This window comes from Castor canadensis, chromosome 18 (genome assembly GCF_047511655.1).
Source record: "Castor canadensis chromosome 18, mCasCan1.hap1v2, whole genome shotgun sequence".
In the NCBI taxonomy this organism is placed as follows: domain Eukaryota; kingdom Metazoa; phylum Chordata; class Mammalia; order Rodentia; family Castoridae; genus Castor; species Castor canadensis.
The window spans coordinates 40,353,186-40,371,977 of record NC_133403.1 but is presented as its reverse complement, the minus strand read 5'-3'; the positions used below and the strand labels follow the sequence as shown (position 1 = coordinate 40,371,977).

Below are 18,792 nucleotides of genomic sequence, written 5' to 3'. Positions count from 1 at the left end.
GATAATGTTGGTACGTATACACATAAGTATACACACATTGTATAATATTAATATGTATATATATGTATTTATACCAGATAATGCTAACCCTTTGTTTAAAAATATGGACATATACAAAACAATAGAAGGAAATTCACTAAAATAATAACTGATTATTTCTGAGTAAATTTTTTCTTTGTTCGTGGTATTGGGGATGGGGCCCAGGACCTTGCACATGCTAGACAAGCACTCTACCACTGAACTACATCCCTAGCTCTCGTTTTTCTGAGCCAGGCTCTCACTTACGTAGCCCAGGCTGGCCTCAAGGTCGAGATCCTTCTGACTGTCTCCTGCATGCTGGGACTGGAGGATGTCTCGGCTCACTTGAGTAATTTCTATTTTTCTCTTTATAGTTCTATTTTCTAAATCAGAAAAATGTTACAAAATTTAAAAAATGTTTGCAGTGCTGGGATTAAACCCAAAGCCTTGGTTGCACATGTTAGGGAATGTACCACCACTGAGCTATATACCCAGTCTCAAATACATCCTTTTATTTTTTAGGGGCAAGCACAAATGCAGTCCCCCACTACCACAAATTATGCAGTCCAGTTTCCTGTTTTTGGAAAAAATGCAGGAGCTAGCACATTTGGAGAGTGAGGGGTAAGTTCCACGCTGGGAAAACCACTTTTGTGATCCTGATATCTACCCTGCCAGGTAAGTATGCCAAATACATCCTTTAAAGTGCTTGTTTTCAGAGAATCTTTAATAAAATGGAAAGTGCTTATCATGTTATAGTAAATGAAAAATATAGGGTAGAAATATATATATTCAAAATGGTAACAAAAATTACATATATATATATATATATATATATATATACACACAAACACACACACACACACACACAATAGCTGTCAAGTCTGGGTAGTGGGATTTTTTTTTTTTTTTGCAGTACTAGGGCTTGAACTCAGGGCCTACACCTTGAGCCACTCCACAAGCCCTTTTTTTATGATGGGTTTTTTTTTTTTTTGAGCTAGGGTCTCTCTAACAATTTGCCTGGGCTGGCTATGAACCTTGAGTATCCTGATCTCTGCCTCCTGAGTAGATGGAGTATAGGCATGAGCCACCAGCACTCAGCTGGGTAGTAGGATTTTAAGTATTATTTTCTTCATTCCACTTGTGTATCTTCCCCAAATTTTGTTTTCTTTTCTTTCTTTGTGATAGGGTCTTATTAAGTAGCCCTGGCTGGCCTCAAGTTTACAATCCTCCTGCCTCAGCCTTCCAAGTTCTGGGATTGTAGCCACGCACCACCACACTCTGCTCCTTCTCAAACTTTCTATCACGAGAACATATAGTTAAAGTCAGAAAGAAAACCTCATAAATAGCCCGTGGAACAACAGCTTGAGTGAGGGACATTTCCCTAGGCTGCTTCTTGTCCCTGCTGGGGAACAACTTGTGCTCAGGGTGTTTCTCCCACATGGTCATGAAGAACAACTGCCACCTTTGAGCTCCATGGCCTACAGGAGCACCCACTTCTCAGAGGCACCTCACAGCACATGCTAGATTCATGACAACTACACAGTGAGAATAACAGAACTATCACCATTACCGAGCTCTTCCTACAAGGCCAGCGCTGTGACCACTGCCTCGCAGACATCATCTCCCTCACATCCTGAGGTGGTCCTCACTCAGCAAAGGCAGAGCTGAGACCAGAACCATCTGCCCACTTTCAGAGTGGCACACTCATAAACCCGTGCTCTAACCAACATCAAGCTTCCCTAATGCATATGTCTTCTGGAAGTGGAACACATCTTTGCTTTAAGTCAGTTATAAGAGCATACCTGAAATCCCCTTCGTGCTGGTCCAGTTACGTAAGAAAAATGTTACATTGCTGCTTTGACCTATAATGACTGCTCCCAGAGGTATCTGTTATAAATAGCATATCTTGGTGCTGTTCTTGTTTTTTGCTCTACCTACCTTCTCCTCCGACGGGTAAAAGCCAATTGCTCTCATGACAAAAGGAAGCTCAGACAGGCAAATGTGTTCAGACACCTTCCTGGTCTCCATTGTATCGATACCTTGACTGCGGAGCTGAGAGTAGTAAAAATAGTCTTCTAGCTCCTGCGTGGAAATGAAATGGAAACACAGCACACTTAACACAGAACTGTCTTCAGCGTGAAGCAGCCATTAAGGCTTCAAAGGTGTTTTCTAGAAAGTATATTTTGAGCTCAGTGAGGAAAGGAGCTTTGGAGAAAAGCAAAGAGGGTTAAAACCTGGGCACATTTGTATACAAACTTAACTAGAGGTTACCAGGAAGCGTTTACTCTGAGGACAGTTACCCTGTAGAATTTTCCTTCCCTGCCACCAGACACCAGACCATAGAACGGGGTCAAGTCGTCACCCCCAAGGGAAACGGCAGCATCCAGGGCACTGGAACAGTAACAGAAACATGACTGTTAGGAAGCACTCATGCACGAACATGGGCCAGATGGTGGGCCCTGCAGTGCTGTGCCCTCTCAAGGGTACTGCAGTGCAGGTACCACCAGGGGCTCTGCAAACTTGCTGAGAAGTTGCTCTGTAATGAAGCCCAAGATGGAACACTCAATTTCAAGCTTGGAATTTGGTGGTTACAGAACACCCACCTTAATTACGGTGATACTCTCTCACTGATGACAGGGAGGCACATGGCAATTTGTCTGAAACCTTTGGGGACTGTGTCTCTCCTGCAGGAGGGCAGGCAGGATCTGGTGTTCTGAAACCACAGTGGAGCAGCTCTAGTCGTAACTTTAGCTGTGCATATGACCAGAGCCAAAAGGAGGGGATGCTGTGCAGGTGGACTGCCAACACTAATTGCTTCCATAAAAACTCAGGAGACCACAGGGACCCATGCCAGCTAGATAAAAATAACCCTCTGCTCCCTAACACTGGGTCAGATTTTCCAAAAATAGGACCTTTAAATGGTAAGAAAACCTACTTTTGCATGATACTGCTTTGCCTCGTACAAAAGGCTAATAATTTGACATCATTGTAATAATCCACTCACTGGTTTTCTGCTCATCAAGTAATTAGCCCCTTTGTCAGAACAGCCAAACATACTTTGATGAAGACCCCAGTTGAGAAGTGGCTAAGTGTTCAGAATGTGGAATCACTGGGACATGGATCCTGGCTCTGCCACCTACAGGCTGTGTGATCGTGGGCAAGTAATGGCTTACCTGGCCTCAGTTTCCTCATCTGTAAAATGGGAAGATTATACAGGATTTGTTGTAAGACTCAAATGAGTGAACACACATAAAGGGTTTGCTATGAGGCTCATCACCTTCCTCTTGTGATTAATGTTTGTGGAGGTGTGAGGTTGACTCTGAAGACCAACCCCAGCTCCACCACTTGTTCCATGGCTTAAGCAATCAATAACCCCCTCGGAGGGAGTTTCCTCATCTGTATGTGGGAACAACAAAAGTACCTGCCTCCCAGGACAGCTGTGAGGATGGAATCAGGATGGCACATTTAAAGCACTCTACATGGGGCCAAATAGGGCCGAACCCAGAGGAAAGGCTGATACCAAGTGCTTAGGATCACTGTTACCATGGGAACAGGCACTGGCATATCCCTCCACCTCTTTTACAAAGAGTGAGACACCAGCCTACATGGTGGTACATGCCTGTAATTCTAGCTACTCAGGAGGCAGAGGCAAGAGGATCTTGAGTTCAAGGCCAACCCGGCCAAAGGTAATGATGAAACTCAGTCTCACAAACAAAATAAAAGTGAAATAAACTGGGTGCAGTAGCTCACATCTGTAATTCTAGCTTCTAGGGAGATGGAGATCGAGGCCAATTTGGGCAAAAAGTTCATGAGATACCATCTTAACCAATAAAAGCTGGGCTCTGTGGTACATACCTGCCAGCTACGTAGGAAGCATAAATAGGAAGATTGCAGCCCAGGCCAGCCTGGGCATAAATACAAGATCCTATCAGAAAACTAACTAGATAAAAAAGGCTGGGGGTGTGGCTCAAGTGGTGGAGTGCCTGCCTAGCAAGCAGGCAAGGGGCAAAGGGGCTAGGGGCATAGCTCAACAACAACAACCAAATCCCAGCTTGACCGCCTAGGCTGGACGAGGTCAGGTAAGTCACTTAACCACTTGAGCCTCAGCTGCTCTATCTGCTGAGTGGGACTGCCATCACTGAGGTCAGAGTGTTTAGAGGGAGATAAATACATTAGCATGACTCCCCCCTCCTCCAGGGAGCACTGCTTGCCTAACATGCAAGGCCCTGCTTCAATCCACAGAATCATAATACAAAACAACAGTATCGAAATACAAAGAGTCCTCTTGTTGTGGCCATGCTCAAGCCCAGTGTGCTGTGTTAGAGTCTGGGGACCCTGTGTGTTCCCCATGGCCTGATTTGCTCCCCACTCCTCAGCTCTGACATCAGGCCATGGAGGCAGGTGTCCAGCCAACAGGACTCCCTCTCTGTGGTCTCCAGGTCAGACCCAGGCTTGTTCCTGACAGGCTCCATAAACAGACAATGAGGCCACTTTTAGCCATGCAGGCTTGGCACAGGACACATAAGGCCCAGAAATGACAGAGGAGCCTGTTGCCACCAAGAACCTCCGAGGAGACCACAGGAACACCTGGCTCTCTAGGACAGCTCAACACTCTGGGCTCTGGGGGTCAGGGATGTACCCATGCCCTTCTTCCCAGCTACTGTCTGCTTATGCCAGAGGGCCAAGGACTGTCCATGGCTGTTTCCCTAGTGCTGGGGAGAGGGACTTGCTCTGTCTACGGTGAGAGGGACAATTTCTGAAACCCAGGAGCTGTTGGTGGCCGTGCTCCTGCTGAGTAGCCTGGCTCTGTGGAGCTGGAAGCCAACAGCAGAGGCAGGCAGAGGGTATTGAGGGCTGCTGTCCTTGTTCCTGGGCACACAGCGATGTGGGATTCCAACTTCCTTGTTAGGCGCCCCTCTTTTTGCCTAAGTTGGGTTCCTAACACTTGCAATAAAAAAAAAAAAAAAGAAAGAAAGAGGTCTATGGCCTGGCACTGGTGGTTTACGCCTGTAATCTTAGCTACTTGGGAGGCTGTGATAGGGAGCAAATAGTTTGTGAGACCCCCATCTCCAAAATAACCAGACCAAAATGGACCGGAGATGTGGCCCAAGCAGTGGTACACCTGCTTTGCAAGCACAAAGCCATTAATTGAAACCCCAGTCCCACCAAAAAAAGAGAGAGGTCTCTGGGGTCCAAAATGGAAGTGGTATTTATTAAATATCTACTGTGTACCTGGCGATAAGTATCATATTTCTGGACAAAAAGCTAAAGCTTTTTTTGTCCAGGGAAGCCAGGAGCTGATGAGCACTTGCTAAGTGCTGAAGCTCCCTAGAGGAGGGGGAGTGATGGTAATGTGGTGGTCACCTCCCTCAAAACCACCCTGACCTCAGTGATGACAGTCCCATTCAACAGATAGAGAAACTGAGGCTCAGAGAAATTAAGAGATTTGCCTGACTTCATCCAGCAAATAGGTCAAGCTAGGATTTGGTTGTTTTTGTTTTTTTCAAAGCTAGAATTGGAATTCAGGTCTCAGGCAGCGAGGGGAGCATAAAAAAGAGAATGGGAGATTTTAAAACTGGAATCTAACAAGGAGAGAAAAGGGGTGCTCTGCAAGCAAAGAAGGGGAGAAAGGAGAGGGTGTGTAAAACAGTGCCAGGGGGAGGAAGACAGGAAGGGGGCTCCAGGAACAACTTTCCACATACTGTGATGATAGTGTTTTGGGCCTATGCACATGCTGATTAAAATAATCAGAGTGAGTGGATTTACCATCTTCATTTTACCCCACAACTCTGCCATCAGTAAATCTGATAGGGAATTTTGTTATTTACTTGTTTAGAGTTTTTACGCTTCTTTCCAATAGTAAAGCACAGAACATATTAAGTCAGTCACCAGAAGTAGCAATAAAGTGCTAATTAGTTCATAATGATCCTTTGTCCCCACAACAGATTAAATTGAAATTCTCAGATGCCTGGACCCTGGCCAGTCCAAGAGAAGCTTCTGGAAAGTGGGTGCCTCTCTCTCTCTCTCTCTCTCTCTCTCTCTCTCTCTCTCTCTTTTTTAATTTCCTATCATTCCGGGTCCCATAATGACCAAGAAAACGACAAAAATTAAAAAGAAAACACTATTCCTGGCATGTCCCTTGCTTCTAAAGTTGCAAGTGGCAGGCTGGTGACAAGGCATTGGGCAGCATCTGTGGAAAGATGCTCAGGAGTGCTTTAGGACTGGAGAGCTGACCTCCAGCTTCTGCACCCCTACTTTCCATCATCTGCTTTCCTGGTGAAGGTGGAGAGGACAGTCAAAGTCTGTGTTCAGAGTGGCTCCAGAGCAGATTTCACTGGCTATTTTTGCTCAATTTCAGGTAAAGAACAGAAGCTTCGACTTCTGCCATAAAGAAAAAAGATGAACACATGATAGATGACAGGGGGCAGACTTTACAGGAAGCTAGGAATCAACTTTGCTCTTTGAGGAAGGAAGGTGCTTCCAAGTTGTTCTGACCTGCTTCTTAAGGTCACACTGTCAGGAGAGGGGCATCTAAGACCTGCAGAGCAGGCATACGGAGGGGGAAGTCAGGAATAGGAAATGGTTGCCCAGGGATCTGCTCTGCCCTGTTGTAGCTCACTGCATATGGGAGTATTGTCTTAGCACCTACCTACTGTCTTAGTAAAAAAGATCCTGTACTCATAAGCAAATGTGCTTATCAGGAAGAAGAGAAGGAAAGAAATTAATAATTTCACTGAGGACTTAGCTCTACCCGAGGTACTTCACATATGTTAACCCTTACCTGATCCTTACAAGGATCCTATAAAAGTCCCTATTGTTAATTCACATCTCACAGAGGAGGAGTCTGAAGATCAGAAATGTTAAGATGAACTGAGGGTGTGGCTCAAGAGGTAGAGTACCTGCCAAGCACGCACAGATCCCTGAGTTCAAACCCTAGTACCACAAAGAAAGCAAAAAAAAGAAAGAAATGTTAAGAAAATGTCCCCAGGTCCCACAGCCAGTAGGGGAGTAGGCCTCATATCCAAACCCCCATCTCTTTGAGGCCAAAGTCCTTGTATTCGCTGATATGAAAGAACAGAATTTTCCAGCCTCCCCTCAGGCAGAGTTTCTCAGTTCAGGGCAGGGAGGGTAAAAAGAGTAAACTGAAAATGCACATTTCAAATGATACTCTTACTATTTCTATAATGCATGCTTTAGTCTTTCCATTGTGGCTGGCATGGATACGCATAGACAAAGCAAGAGGTATTTCAGGGAGCCAGGGAGAGCCCAGGTGGACTCCCACTGCCTGAGCTGCAAATTGGTGCACTGGCCACGAGACTACACAGTGACCTTTGGTCTACACAGTAATATGAATGTCTGTCACAAAGGAACATCCTGAAGGCCAGGTCCTGTGCCATCCTAGGGCAGTATCTAGCACACACTAGGGTTTCCACGTCTGAGTGCTGTTGCTGAGTGAAAAGAAGGGATCTACACTTGACACATTCCTCTAAGGCCAAGATAGGCACCCCATCACCTACCTTAAATTGATTTTCCACTGTACTACCGAGCGATCATGTCCTCCTGCTGTGAAGGCATAGCAGCCATCATAGGAAAGGGCCATTCCAGCCACCCCATTTGGGTGGCAGATGATAGCACATGTCTTATGTGGATTGCCATCAACTGGTAAGATCTGAAGTCCAACCTAGAAAGGAATATGTAGTTGTATATTCAAGCTTAGGTAACTGGATCCCAAGCCAGGCCTGGCACATCCAGACCTCACCTTCAGATCCGTGGACTGGAAGGGCCTGTGTGTCCAGACCCATCTCAGGGTAAGAGCTGCAGTTAATGCAGCTGGGCACCCACATATACAACTGCCCTGGTGGGGTTTCCTAAAGGGAGATGGGCTCCCTTCACAGCTTCAGCAGGTACACAGAGGGAAGCTTTTCTCCCCGTCTTCATGGTCAGATTTCCAAGGTTTTCCAGAACAATTCTCACAACCAACAACTTTCACTTTTCTGTATAAATGACTCATTAAGTTTATAAGTAAGTGTAACTAATTTGCTTATCTTCCATGCAAACTGGATTTTTCCATGTAAATAAGTAAGAAAGATAAAAGTCCTTTACAGGGCCAGGTGTCTTCATTGGGGGTATCTCTGCTCAGAAATACCTCCCGAAAGGCAATTTTTAGTATCATTAGTGACCCAGATGGAAGTGGTTCCACACCACTGTGGGACCAGGCACCCTTGGATCTTACAGTCTTTGGGACTGACTACTGTTCACAATACAGAGAGTCATCTTACACAGCAGACAACATGGAGTTCAAAGCCCAGTACCACAAAGAAAAAAAAAAACGTTCAGTTTGCATTCGTGGGCAGAGAATAAATGGCAGGCACTGCTACCTTATCCTTGTTAATGAACACCAGGTAGCGCTTCTGTAGCTCCATCATGGTCCTCACTGGGAGGACCTGCGTGTGTTCAATAGGAGACCCGTAGGCTGGCCCAAGAAGTGTCTTTCTGAATGGGAAAAAAAGAAACTGTTTTAAATTTCACAAATCTGAGTGTTTTAAGACTTTTTGGTCATGATGCCCTTATACTTTTTTTTTTTTGAAGGGTCTCCCTACACACATACCCAGTTGGCCTTGAACTTGCAATCTTCCTGCCTCAGCCTCCCAAGTGCTGGGATGACAGGCAGGTGCCACCTGGCCCGGCCCTTTTATTGTGAGGGTGCTGGAGTTTGAACTCAGGGCCTTACAGTTGCTAGGCAGGTGCACTACCGCTTGAGCCACTCCACCTGCCCCATTTTTTGTGTTTGGTTTTTCAAGATAGGGTCTTGCAAACTATTTGCCTGGGGGCTGGCTTCAAATGGCCATCCTCCTGATCTCTGCCTCCTGAGTAGCTGGTATTACAGGAGTGCGACACAAGCATCCAGGTTTTAACATTTTTTAATACACAGGGTCTCAGTATATTTGCCCAGGCTGGCCTGGAATTCCTGGGCTCAAACAATCCTTCCGCCTCAGTCTCCTGAGTAGCTGGGACCACACGTGCACACAACAGCACCTGGCCTAGACTTCTCTAGCCTAGAGAGTATTTCACTGAACGGGGATCTGCACTCAGGTGAGGCTGCTGGTGAGGCCACTGGGCATCACCCTGGGTCCACGGGCAGACTCTCTCTGAAGCCAACAGGTTGCTTCAGGACCCCCACTTGTACTTATTGAGCCCTGGCAGGGGCCCTAGCCATTTTTATTTTGTTCTTTTCTCTTTCTTAATAATGAGGCCCATAAAATCAAATAAAAATTCAGGCCTCACAAACCCTGGCTGTGCCCCTGCGTAAGTCCTGTGGTGACTTCACCTTGGTATTTTCTTACTGTGTCACCAGTATTGGCCTGTGTGTGGTGGGACAGGAGGTGTTCACTGGATGTGTGCTGGATGAAGGAAGAGCCGGTGCCTTCACACTGGCCTTTCGAGAGCATTTCCCTGTGCCAGTCATGATGTCAGGAACTTAGGCTGCAAAAATGAGTAAGGTGTTTGAAATCCTGGAAGCATAAACAGCAATGGGAAGGGACACTGAAGGTGACACTGAAGAGATGAGCAGGGTTCATTTTGAAGGCAGGCTTCTCCTGCTGAACTTCAGGAGGTCAAAGACAGTGGCGGGGTGAGCCCTAATCAGGTATACATACGCACAGAATTTGATATAACATTAAAACACTAAAATGGCGCTGGCAGAGTGGCTCAAGAGGTAGAGTGCCCGCCTAGCAAGCGTGAGGCCCTGAGTTCAAACTCCAGTACCACCAAATAAGCAAACAAACAAATAAAAATAAGACACTAAAATGACCACCAGCTAGACAACGCACCAGCTTCTTGCTGCCACCCTTCTCCCAAAGCCCTTTACACATATCACCAAGTGGACAAAGTTGGGGGGCGTGGGTAAGAGCCCAGCTTTTGACTTCAGTCCCAGCTCTGACCCTTACAAGTTGTGGACAGGTTGTAGGGAAATGGCTGGTAGGAACGGAAAGTGATGCAGTGCTGTGGAAACAGGAAGGCACTGAGATGATAAAAGAGATACAACCCAGCAATGCTACTCCCAGGGCTATATCCAAGAAATGATCCACAGGATCCCATGCTACAATGTTCACAATCGCCACAAAGCAGAAACCACCCAAATGTCCATCAGCTGAAGAATGGAGACACCGAATATGGCCTGTCCTCACAATGGCATATGAGTCACTGACAGTGTGGATGAGCCTTGAAAACATTATGTTAAATGAAGGAAGTCAAAAAAAAGGTCACATACCATGTGACTCCATTTATATGAGTATGAATTTAATATGCATTTGTGCAGAATAGACAAACTCATAAGCCAGGAAGCAGATGAAGTGGTTTCTGGGGGACGGGGGGGTGACTGTTGATGGCACCAGGTATCTTTCTTGGGATGTTGGGAATGTTCTTGAATTGGATTGTGGTAATGACTCCTCAATATTGTGAACATGGTAAAATTCATTTACGTGTATACTTTAGCAGGGTGAATTTTCCTGGGTGTGTGCTCTCTGTGCCTCTACAACAGGGATAAGGATAGCACATGTCCCAGCAGGCAAGCTACGGCAGGATCGAACAAGTCAGCATGGATAAAGCACTCAGAACAGTTTCTGGAACACAGCTATGTAAAGGACATAGTATTATTAAACCTATCTCACAATTTCATAAAATTAACATCATTTTCTTGTGATTGAAAAAGTATCACATATTCATAGTGAAAATGTTCAGATATTCAGACATGTATAAAACTGAAAATCTACCTGTACTCCATACTGCTTCACCCTGTCCCAATATAAGCAGAGAGGTTAGGTGGATATGATTTGAGAGTTTCTTTTATAAATGATTTTATATGATGGTTAAACTATCCTATTCATGCCTACTTAGCAATTTGCTTTCTCATTTCCACAATACTGCACAGAGAGCTTTTACTCTTTTTTTTTTCTTTTCTAAAAGTGGCATTGTGTTCCAGTGCAGTGACAAGCCATCATTTAACTAATCCCTATTAATGGACATTTGGATTGTTTCCATTTTTAAGCATATTTTCTAACAAGAGATCCTTTTACTTAGGTCTTGGCATCATTGTGTGAGTAGTCTGTGGGCTCCATTCCTAGAAGTCAGAAGACATGATAAAATTTAATAGAGGATGACAAATTACTTTCCCAAAAGGTTACACCGTCTTACACCCTAGCAATGGGTGACAGAGCCTGTTTCCCATACCATTGCCAACACTTGGCCCTATTAATCTTTTTTTATCATTGCTAATCTAATTTGTAAAAAATGATTCTTGTTTTCATTTGCATCTTTGATAGACTGGTAAGCATCTTGCTCATATGTTTATTGGCCTTTTTTTCTGTGAACTGCCTTTTTATGTTCTTTCGAATATTTTAAAATGTGTTTTAAAATTCTTTTGGATTGATCATGAAAAGGCAACTCCTCCCCAATTAAGCTGCGGTGGCGAGGCATTATTATTCTTAGTATTAAAAGATGCTTTACACAAGGGGTTATCACACAAGGTGGAGATGCTCTGGAACAACACGGAGGCAGCAGTTGTCCAACACTGTGAGTGTATCAGACCCACTGCATCATTCATTTTAAAATGGTTAGTTTTACGTCATGTGAATTTCATCTTGATAAATTCTTTTCTTAAGAGATGCTGTATGCTAACTTTAGATTGATCTTCAGTAGGCAGAAACTCCCAAATACGTTGCTAAAAGTCCCTCCTGCCTTTTTTCTCCTGTTAATAACCGTTAAAAGGAACTTTAAGCCCAAAGCACACCATCCCTAATCCTCCTGCCCCACAAATTCAGATTTTTCACGGGACTGGGGCTTATCTGTGGAATATTCTTTGTTCAGAAAATGTGTGTCCATTAAAGATGGTGCACAAAGATTTTGAAATCTTCCTACAACTCTTCATTAGACATTCTTTCAAGTGTTTTAAGTTTTATAAAATTATGCTGGATTTCTTTTTCACCATATGATATGACATTTCTTAGTCATTTTTCCTTGTGCCTTCTGGAAAAGAACAGTTTAAGGAAAAAAGAAGAGGAAGAAAAAAATCCCAGGTGGCCCCACTTTTGGAGGACCTATCTTATCTGAAATAAATTTCAAAACAATGATCTTACTGAGGCATGGCTGTCTGAAGGCTCCACAGCAAATCATTCTCACTCCTGGTCCCTTCTGCCTCAACTGCCTCTTTCTAGCCAAAACTCAGAAGCAGCTGGCCACAGACAGAAGCTCCCACCCCAGGTAGAACAACTCAGAAGCAGCTGGCCACAGACAGAAGCTCCCCACCCCAGGTAGAAAAACTCAGAAGCAGCTGGCCACAGACAGAAGCTCCCACCCCAGGTAGAAAAACTGAGAAGCAGCTGGCCACAGACAGAAGCTCCCACCCCAGGTAGAACAACTCAGAAGCAGCTGGCCACAGACAGAAGCTCCCCATCCCAGGTAGAACAACTCAGAAGCAGCTGGCCACAGACAGAAGCTCCCCATCCCAGGTAGAAAAACTCAGAAGCAGCTGGCCACAGACAGAAGCTCCCACCCCAGGTAGAACAGGGAGGAGGGATCCTGAAGCCGGAGCTATGCCAGTGTTGTGCAGTCCCTACTAGAAAACAGAACCAGAGCTCAATTCAAGGTAAAGTCCTGCTTTGCCCTTCCCAGCTGATTGCCCTGGAAGTTTCATACCATCCCTAAACCTCATTGAGACAGTACTTTTCAGGGTTGAGGATGAAATGTGATGATAAGAGCAGGGCCTGGTGCAAGGATGATATATAATAACATCAAATGTCCAAGGTAAGGAGCAAACCTGAGGCCCTCAGGTCTAGCCATACCTGCGTCTGCCTGGCTATAGTATAACAGGTACTTAGAAACTACTTTTGCTAAAAAGCACTGATCCTTATGTGGGCCTACCAATGCCCACAGGGTAACTAAACATAGGAGAAAAGCTTGGCATCTCTGCATCTGCTTTGCATCTGTCCTTTGCTCTGAGCTGTTCCTTCTGCAGTCACCTTGTAGCCACTGTGGAATTCAGGAAGGACAGGCTGAAGTGCTAACTTGCCTCTTCTCAAGGTGTGCCTATGTCATGTAGTAAGTCTCCTTTCTGTGCCCTTCACTAATATTTGTCTCTTTATTTGGCATATTGGAGCAAGTGGCCAGACCTGACATGTCGAACCCCTGGAATTAGACATATGGTCTAGAATGCCCCAATACAGTAGGACACCTCCATGGGGAGGAGATGCTGCTTTCAGATGCTGGCTTTGGAGCTGTGGGCTTGTCTTTGAACCTTGATCCACTCTATCCCTCTGGAGTCTCCTGCCTCAGGGCTTTCAACCCTCCTCTGTTCTTGACCTCCACTCAGCCTCCCCATCACCTTCATACTCAGAGCCTAATGGGTATTCCTACATGAATGATGAGTTGAAATTGACCTTGTCCAAACTTCAACTCTTGATGTGCCTTAAGTCTGCCCTTCTCCTTTTCTTCCCCATCTCATTAAAGATCAATTCCATTCTATGGTTGCTTGGGCCCAACCATTCCTCTCATCTCCTTTTCTCACTGACAACAAATCCTGCTAGGCTTACCTGCAGGATTCACCCAGAATGTGACCACATCCCCACTACCCATGAGACCACCATCATCTCTCACAATAACCTCCTGGCCTTGTTCTGCCTTTGCCCCAGACCCAGTCCCCACACAGATGCCTGAGTCAGTAACCTCCCAGTTTGTTTCTCTACCTCTCCACTCTAGCCAGGCTGGCCTTCTTTGCATTTCTCAGACCTCCAAACACCACTCTTGCTGATCCCCTGTCTAGAGGCTTTTTCTCCTGTCCTGGCTTACTCCCTCCCCCCACTGCAAGTCTCTGTTCAGGTACCATCTGTTTTCTTTCTACCCTTTGAAAACAACGGCTCCTCTGCCTCCAGGACACCCAGTTCATCATATCTTTTCGAATTGCTTTGTGTGGCATCAGTTTCCACATATTTAGTCCCCTAGCTACTTGGGCACTTTAGTGCAGCGACCCTCCTTCACTTGAGTGTGAACTCCATGATGGAGATGGGAACCCTGTCTCGCTTGCACCCCTGTCTTCAGCACCTGGACAGAACCTAGCTCGGGGAGGGAGTGAACAGAGTGTCGTCAATTGAACTTAACATGCCTTTGAGCACCAGAGTAAGAAAAATCAAACAACTGGGAGTAGTTGGGTGAAAGTAGGTTTTTTCTTCATGGACAATGGGAGACTAGAGCATTGGCCACGTTTCCAGAGCCCCAGAGACCAGTTCTGGGCATTTCCATGCAAGAGCCTAGGTTGGCATCCTCCCTCTGGCACTGCCTGGGTAAGGATAATTCATGTTATCTGTGCCTAGTTTCCTCCTGTGTGGAGTGAGGAGTCTGATAACAGTAGCCAAGCTGCTGCAGGTCCTCAGGTGGAGGCCTGCAACTGGCTGGGGAATGAGAAGTTGCCGTAGACAGGACATTAGTGGAAAGCCCCCTGTGCTCACCTGCACATTTTGGTGGTAGAATTAAAAAGTTTGACTTTGTAGCCACTGTTGCAAATGAGCAGGAAGAGCTCCTTGGTGAGTGGCGGGTACCAGACCATGCAGGTGGGGTAGTTGCCCTGGTCAGTTCGATGAATGTCTAGGACGTCCAGGTGGTCTTTGTAGCTCTTGATCAGATTGTACTCTATCTGCAGAGGAGCCCAGATGGACACACATGAGGACCTAGCCTATTATGGGGACAGTACAGGGTCTAAGAGAAGACTCCCCTGGATATCACACCCTTGAGTGACTGTCACTGAGTACTCATGATGAGTGAAACAGTGAGCTCAGAACCTAACACTTCATCTCACTGAACCCTAACTCCCCGCAGAGCATTTCTGCAGGCCTTTATACAAAGGAGCAAGAATGTTCAGAAATATTTACAGGGGCTTGCCCAAGGCCACACAGCTAAGAAGTGGTAGAGTAAAAATTCAAATTTGGATCCAACTTACCCCAAACCTCAAATACCACAGTTATGTTCTACTGTGCTCCTTACCAGCATTTTAGGAACTCTCCAGGAATAGGAACTTTTCCTATTTTTTTTTTTTTAGCAGTTCTGTGGTTTGAACTCAGGGCCTCACACTTGCTATTCAAGTGCTCTACCACTTGAGCCACTCAGCCAGCCCTAAGAATAGGAACTAATTCATACCTAAATCTCAGGACTTGACGATCACAAATTAGCAGCCTGCTGAATTTGGACCACAGGTTTGTTTTGGTGGGCAGGTCAGGATAGAGAGAAAGGGAGGGAAGGAAGATGAGAAGGGAGAGAGGAAGGGTAGATGGATGAATATACTGATTGATTACTTGGGAATCTTTCCAGCTTGATCCTGCAATGTCTTTGCACTGTAATGCTCTGGCCCAGGCCCCTGATCACAAAGTCGGCTACATTCCCCCTTAGAGGCAAAGGTAGCTGAGTCATCAGTGCTGTGAGGGACAGATGCACCTCCACTTGCCTTCCACTCACCACTTCCCAGGAGCACCTGCTCCAGGACATAAGCCCCTGGGCAATGTCACAGCCCTGTTAAGGCCAGATGCCAACTTGGAGAGGTTTGTGATACTTCATTGTATGTTCATTTTCTCCAACAAACACATATTGTGGCCTGGTCTAGGCAAGATGCCAGGTAGGTGACAAGAATGACACACAGTCCTGGTGACCAGGTAAACAAAGCTAAATAGCTCACCAGGAACCTGTCTCTCCCAAGGCTCAGTAGCCGAGGCTCATTGCTGTCGAGGTGAACCCCAAACAGGAGACTTCGGATGCTCTTGCGATGAGAGCGGAGTCTTGCCAAATATTCCCAGACTCTTCGTCCATTTTTAACTATCATCACGTATACAGCCACAGTGAAACTTACATCCTGAATATGAACAAAAGAGAAATTTCTCTACTTTTAATTTTATGACTTAAGAATCATCACAGAGCAGGGCATGGTGGCGCATGCCTTTCATCCCAAATTACACGGGTAGCTAAGATCTGGAGGATCACAGTGCTAAGAGATGCCTCATCTCAACAGAAAAAAATCTGGGTGTGATGGTGCCCACCTGTCATTCCAGCAAAGGCAGGAAGTTTAAAATAAGAGGACTGTGGTCCAGGCTGACCTGGGAAAAAAGCAAGACCCTACCTCCAAAATAACCATGGCAAAAATGGTGGAAGGCACAGGTAAAGCAATAGAGTGCCTGCCTAGTAAGCATAAAACCCTGTGTTCACACCCCAGTACTGCAAAATAAATAAATAAAGAGATTTAAAAACAAAAGAATCATCATAATGTTTTTCATGCTAAGTTTGCCTCTAGAATAACTTATCAAAAAAATCTAGTTTATTAAAATAAGTTGAAAAATAATGCCCATTTACAGATGAGAAAATGAAAGCTACAAGTAGATAGCAGTAGTTGCGGGAGAAAGTATTAACATGACACTATGGTCTTACTCTATTTCCAAGTCCCCTGTTCTCTAGCGAAAGCCATAAGTCTGAATCTTTTTGCCTTTGTCCTCCCTTTTCTTTGTCCAGTTTTAGAAAATAAAAAATGTCTGATACAGGACCTAGTGGGAAGAGCAGCCTGAGGGATGTGGGATGTCCAAGCCAGGTTCTGGGACAGCTCTGGCACTTACTTGTGCTGTGTGCATGAGCCAGAAGACAGGCCATGTGGCTAGGAGGTGCCAGGAGGGAGAGGCTCAAGTGAGGAAGCTGCTTCCCCACACAGGCAGTCAGACCAGCAGACGGACTGAGGGAGAGGTCGGAGGTCGGAAAACATCTTTCCTGAGATCATGAGCCCAAGTCACCGAGGGAAAGAACAGAATCCAAATCTCTGGTTGGGGACACTGCTTTGAAATTGATGAGCATGTCTTTTTGTCAAAAATGAGAGGGAAGATGAAAGTGTGGATACAGAAACAGGGTTCTGAAAACTTAACACGTCCACGGCAGAATCCAGGTGGGTAAGTCTTATCCACAGGCAAAAGCCCTCCCACCCCTTTTTCTCTTTGTATAACAGCTTTATTGAAATATAAGTCATATACCACACAATCCATGTAACCATTTCACACTGAGGTGTGCAGTTCAATGGTTTTTAGTACATTCAGATTTGAGCACCCATCATCAGAATTTTTGAGCATCCTCAGCACCCTCACTTTCCCCAGCCCCCTCTCTCTTAAGCCACTGGTCACAGTCAGTGAATACTTACTGCAGTCGCCATGTAGCGGGAGTCATGCGAGAAGCTTACATGAGTCACGCAGGTTCTGGAATATCTGAAAGGCTCTGGACTTTCATTTTCTAAAGACATTGCATCAAGAATGTAAACTGTCCCCTCTGTGAAGCCAGCTCCAAGCAGAGCTCCTGCAATGACAAGCCCAAGAACAATGGTATTAGGACTTCAATCTGCTCTAGGTGCAGAGAAGACAGCGAGGAGCACAAATGACAAAGTCTTCACACGGAGAAATCAACAGAAAAGCAGACACTTTAGGAAGAGGGCCAGACAGTACGAGGCCCAGGGAGTCCTAGAGAGAAGGCATTTCAGTTAGTCTGTGGGGGGCTGGGGTCAGGGACAACTTTCAGGAAAATGAAAATACCTTCTGGGTTGTAGGTCAGGCTTTGGACTCCAAGTCCCTTTTCAAAAACCCTGCTGAAAAGGTACTTCTTCTTTTCATAATCCCATACTTTGATCATCCCACAGGCACTCCCAATGGCAATGAGGGGTTGATATGGGTGGCAGGCGATAGCACAAATGGCGTCCTTGGGCTCTACGAATAGTTTCTCAAGTTTGGTGCCATCTGTCGTTAAGTGGTACACGGTGGCATCAGATGTTCCAATGATAAAATTCCTGTTTGCCAAGGAGAGACTGAACAGTGTCAGTGTTTGCAGGGAATGGGGCACACCAGCTATTCTGCTTCTAATTGCACATGAACCGCCTCTGTCGCCTATAATTTAGTGACATTATTAACCCAACATCTCCAAAAATATACCACCAATACCCAACAGCTTCCATTTGCAAGTGAAAAAAGCCTACTTTCTACATGTAAATTGAGTCATTAAGTATGCAGATGGACAGTCAGTTGTACAATTAGCTAATCTGCACATGCAAATATTCATTTGTGTATGCAAATATGGAGTTTGGTGCACACATACAGATGTGCCTGTAAAGACTGCAAGGGTAATTAAGCAGACTCACATATAATTCGGTCTTGAAATGTTATGGCTATTAATTATCCAATGCCTTTAACCTCAGTAGCTAGGACAAGCTCAGTTGGGTGAAAAGAGACCAACCCATAGCCAAGGGCACGGAGTTCCACAAAGCTGGGAGCTCCGGGACAAGGACTGTCCAGCTTCCAGATATTCAACAGTCTTAACATTAAAGCAATGGTTAACTAAGTTTTAAAAATGACCCAACAGTGGTCTGGCAGAGTGGCTCAAGTGGTAGAGTGCCTGCCTAGCAAGTGTGAGGCCCTGAGTTCAAATCCCAATAGCGACTGCAATCAGTCAGAGAGCCATCTGCACGCCAGATAAAGGACTCACAAGAAAGGCCAGTTTCCTCAATTTCTTTTTTTTTTTTTGTGGGGGGGAGGTGTTGGTGGATCTGGGGTTTGGACTCAGGGCTTTCATACTTGCAAAGCAGGTGCTCTACCACTTGAGCCACACCTCCAGTCCATTTTTGCTCTGGTTATTTTATTTTTATTTTTTGGCAGCACTGGGGTTTGAACTCAGGGCCTTACACTTGCTAGGCAGGAACTCAACCACTTGAGCCACTCTGCC

The 18,792-nt window shown here is 45.5% G+C and overlaps 1 protein-coding gene and 1 non-coding gene across 5 annotated transcripts in view; both read right to left on the bottom strand.

The window, feature by feature from the left end:
• Nucleotides 1–18,792, bottom strand: part of Cfap251 (cilia and flagella associated protein 251) — an 88,724-nt gene that overhangs the window by 35,432 nt on the left and 34,500 nt on the right. For all 4 annotated transcript variants that reach the window (XR_012443561.1, XR_012443560.1, XM_074061243.1 and 1 more), the window contains 8 exons: nucleotides 17,613–17,863; nucleotides 17,228–17,379; nucleotides 15,734–15,907; nucleotides 14,517–14,701; nucleotides 8,397–8,511; nucleotides 7,536–7,699; nucleotides 2,319–2,409; nucleotides 1,957–2,100 (listed from right to left, as the gene is read on the bottom strand). Coding sequence is in view for 2 of the 4 variants with exons in the window: in XM_074061243.1 (XP_073917344.1) it covers nucleotides 1,957–2,100; nucleotides 2,319–2,409; nucleotides 7,536–7,699; nucleotides 8,397–8,511; nucleotides 14,517–14,701; nucleotides 15,734–15,907; nucleotides 17,228–17,379; nucleotides 17,613–17,863 (1,276 nt within the window). In the remaining 2 variants the exon portion in view is untranslated. The remainder of the gene's footprint in view (nucleotides 1–1,956; nucleotides 2,101–2,318; nucleotides 2,410–7,535; nucleotides 7,700–8,396; nucleotides 8,512–14,516; nucleotides 14,702–15,733; nucleotides 15,908–17,227; nucleotides 17,380–17,612; nucleotides 17,864–18,792) is intronic.
• Nucleotides 538–701, bottom strand: LOC141419043 (U1 spliceosomal RNA). The gene has a single exon (XR_012443719.1). It is a non-coding gene; the product is annotated as a U1 spliceosomal RNA (small nuclear RNA).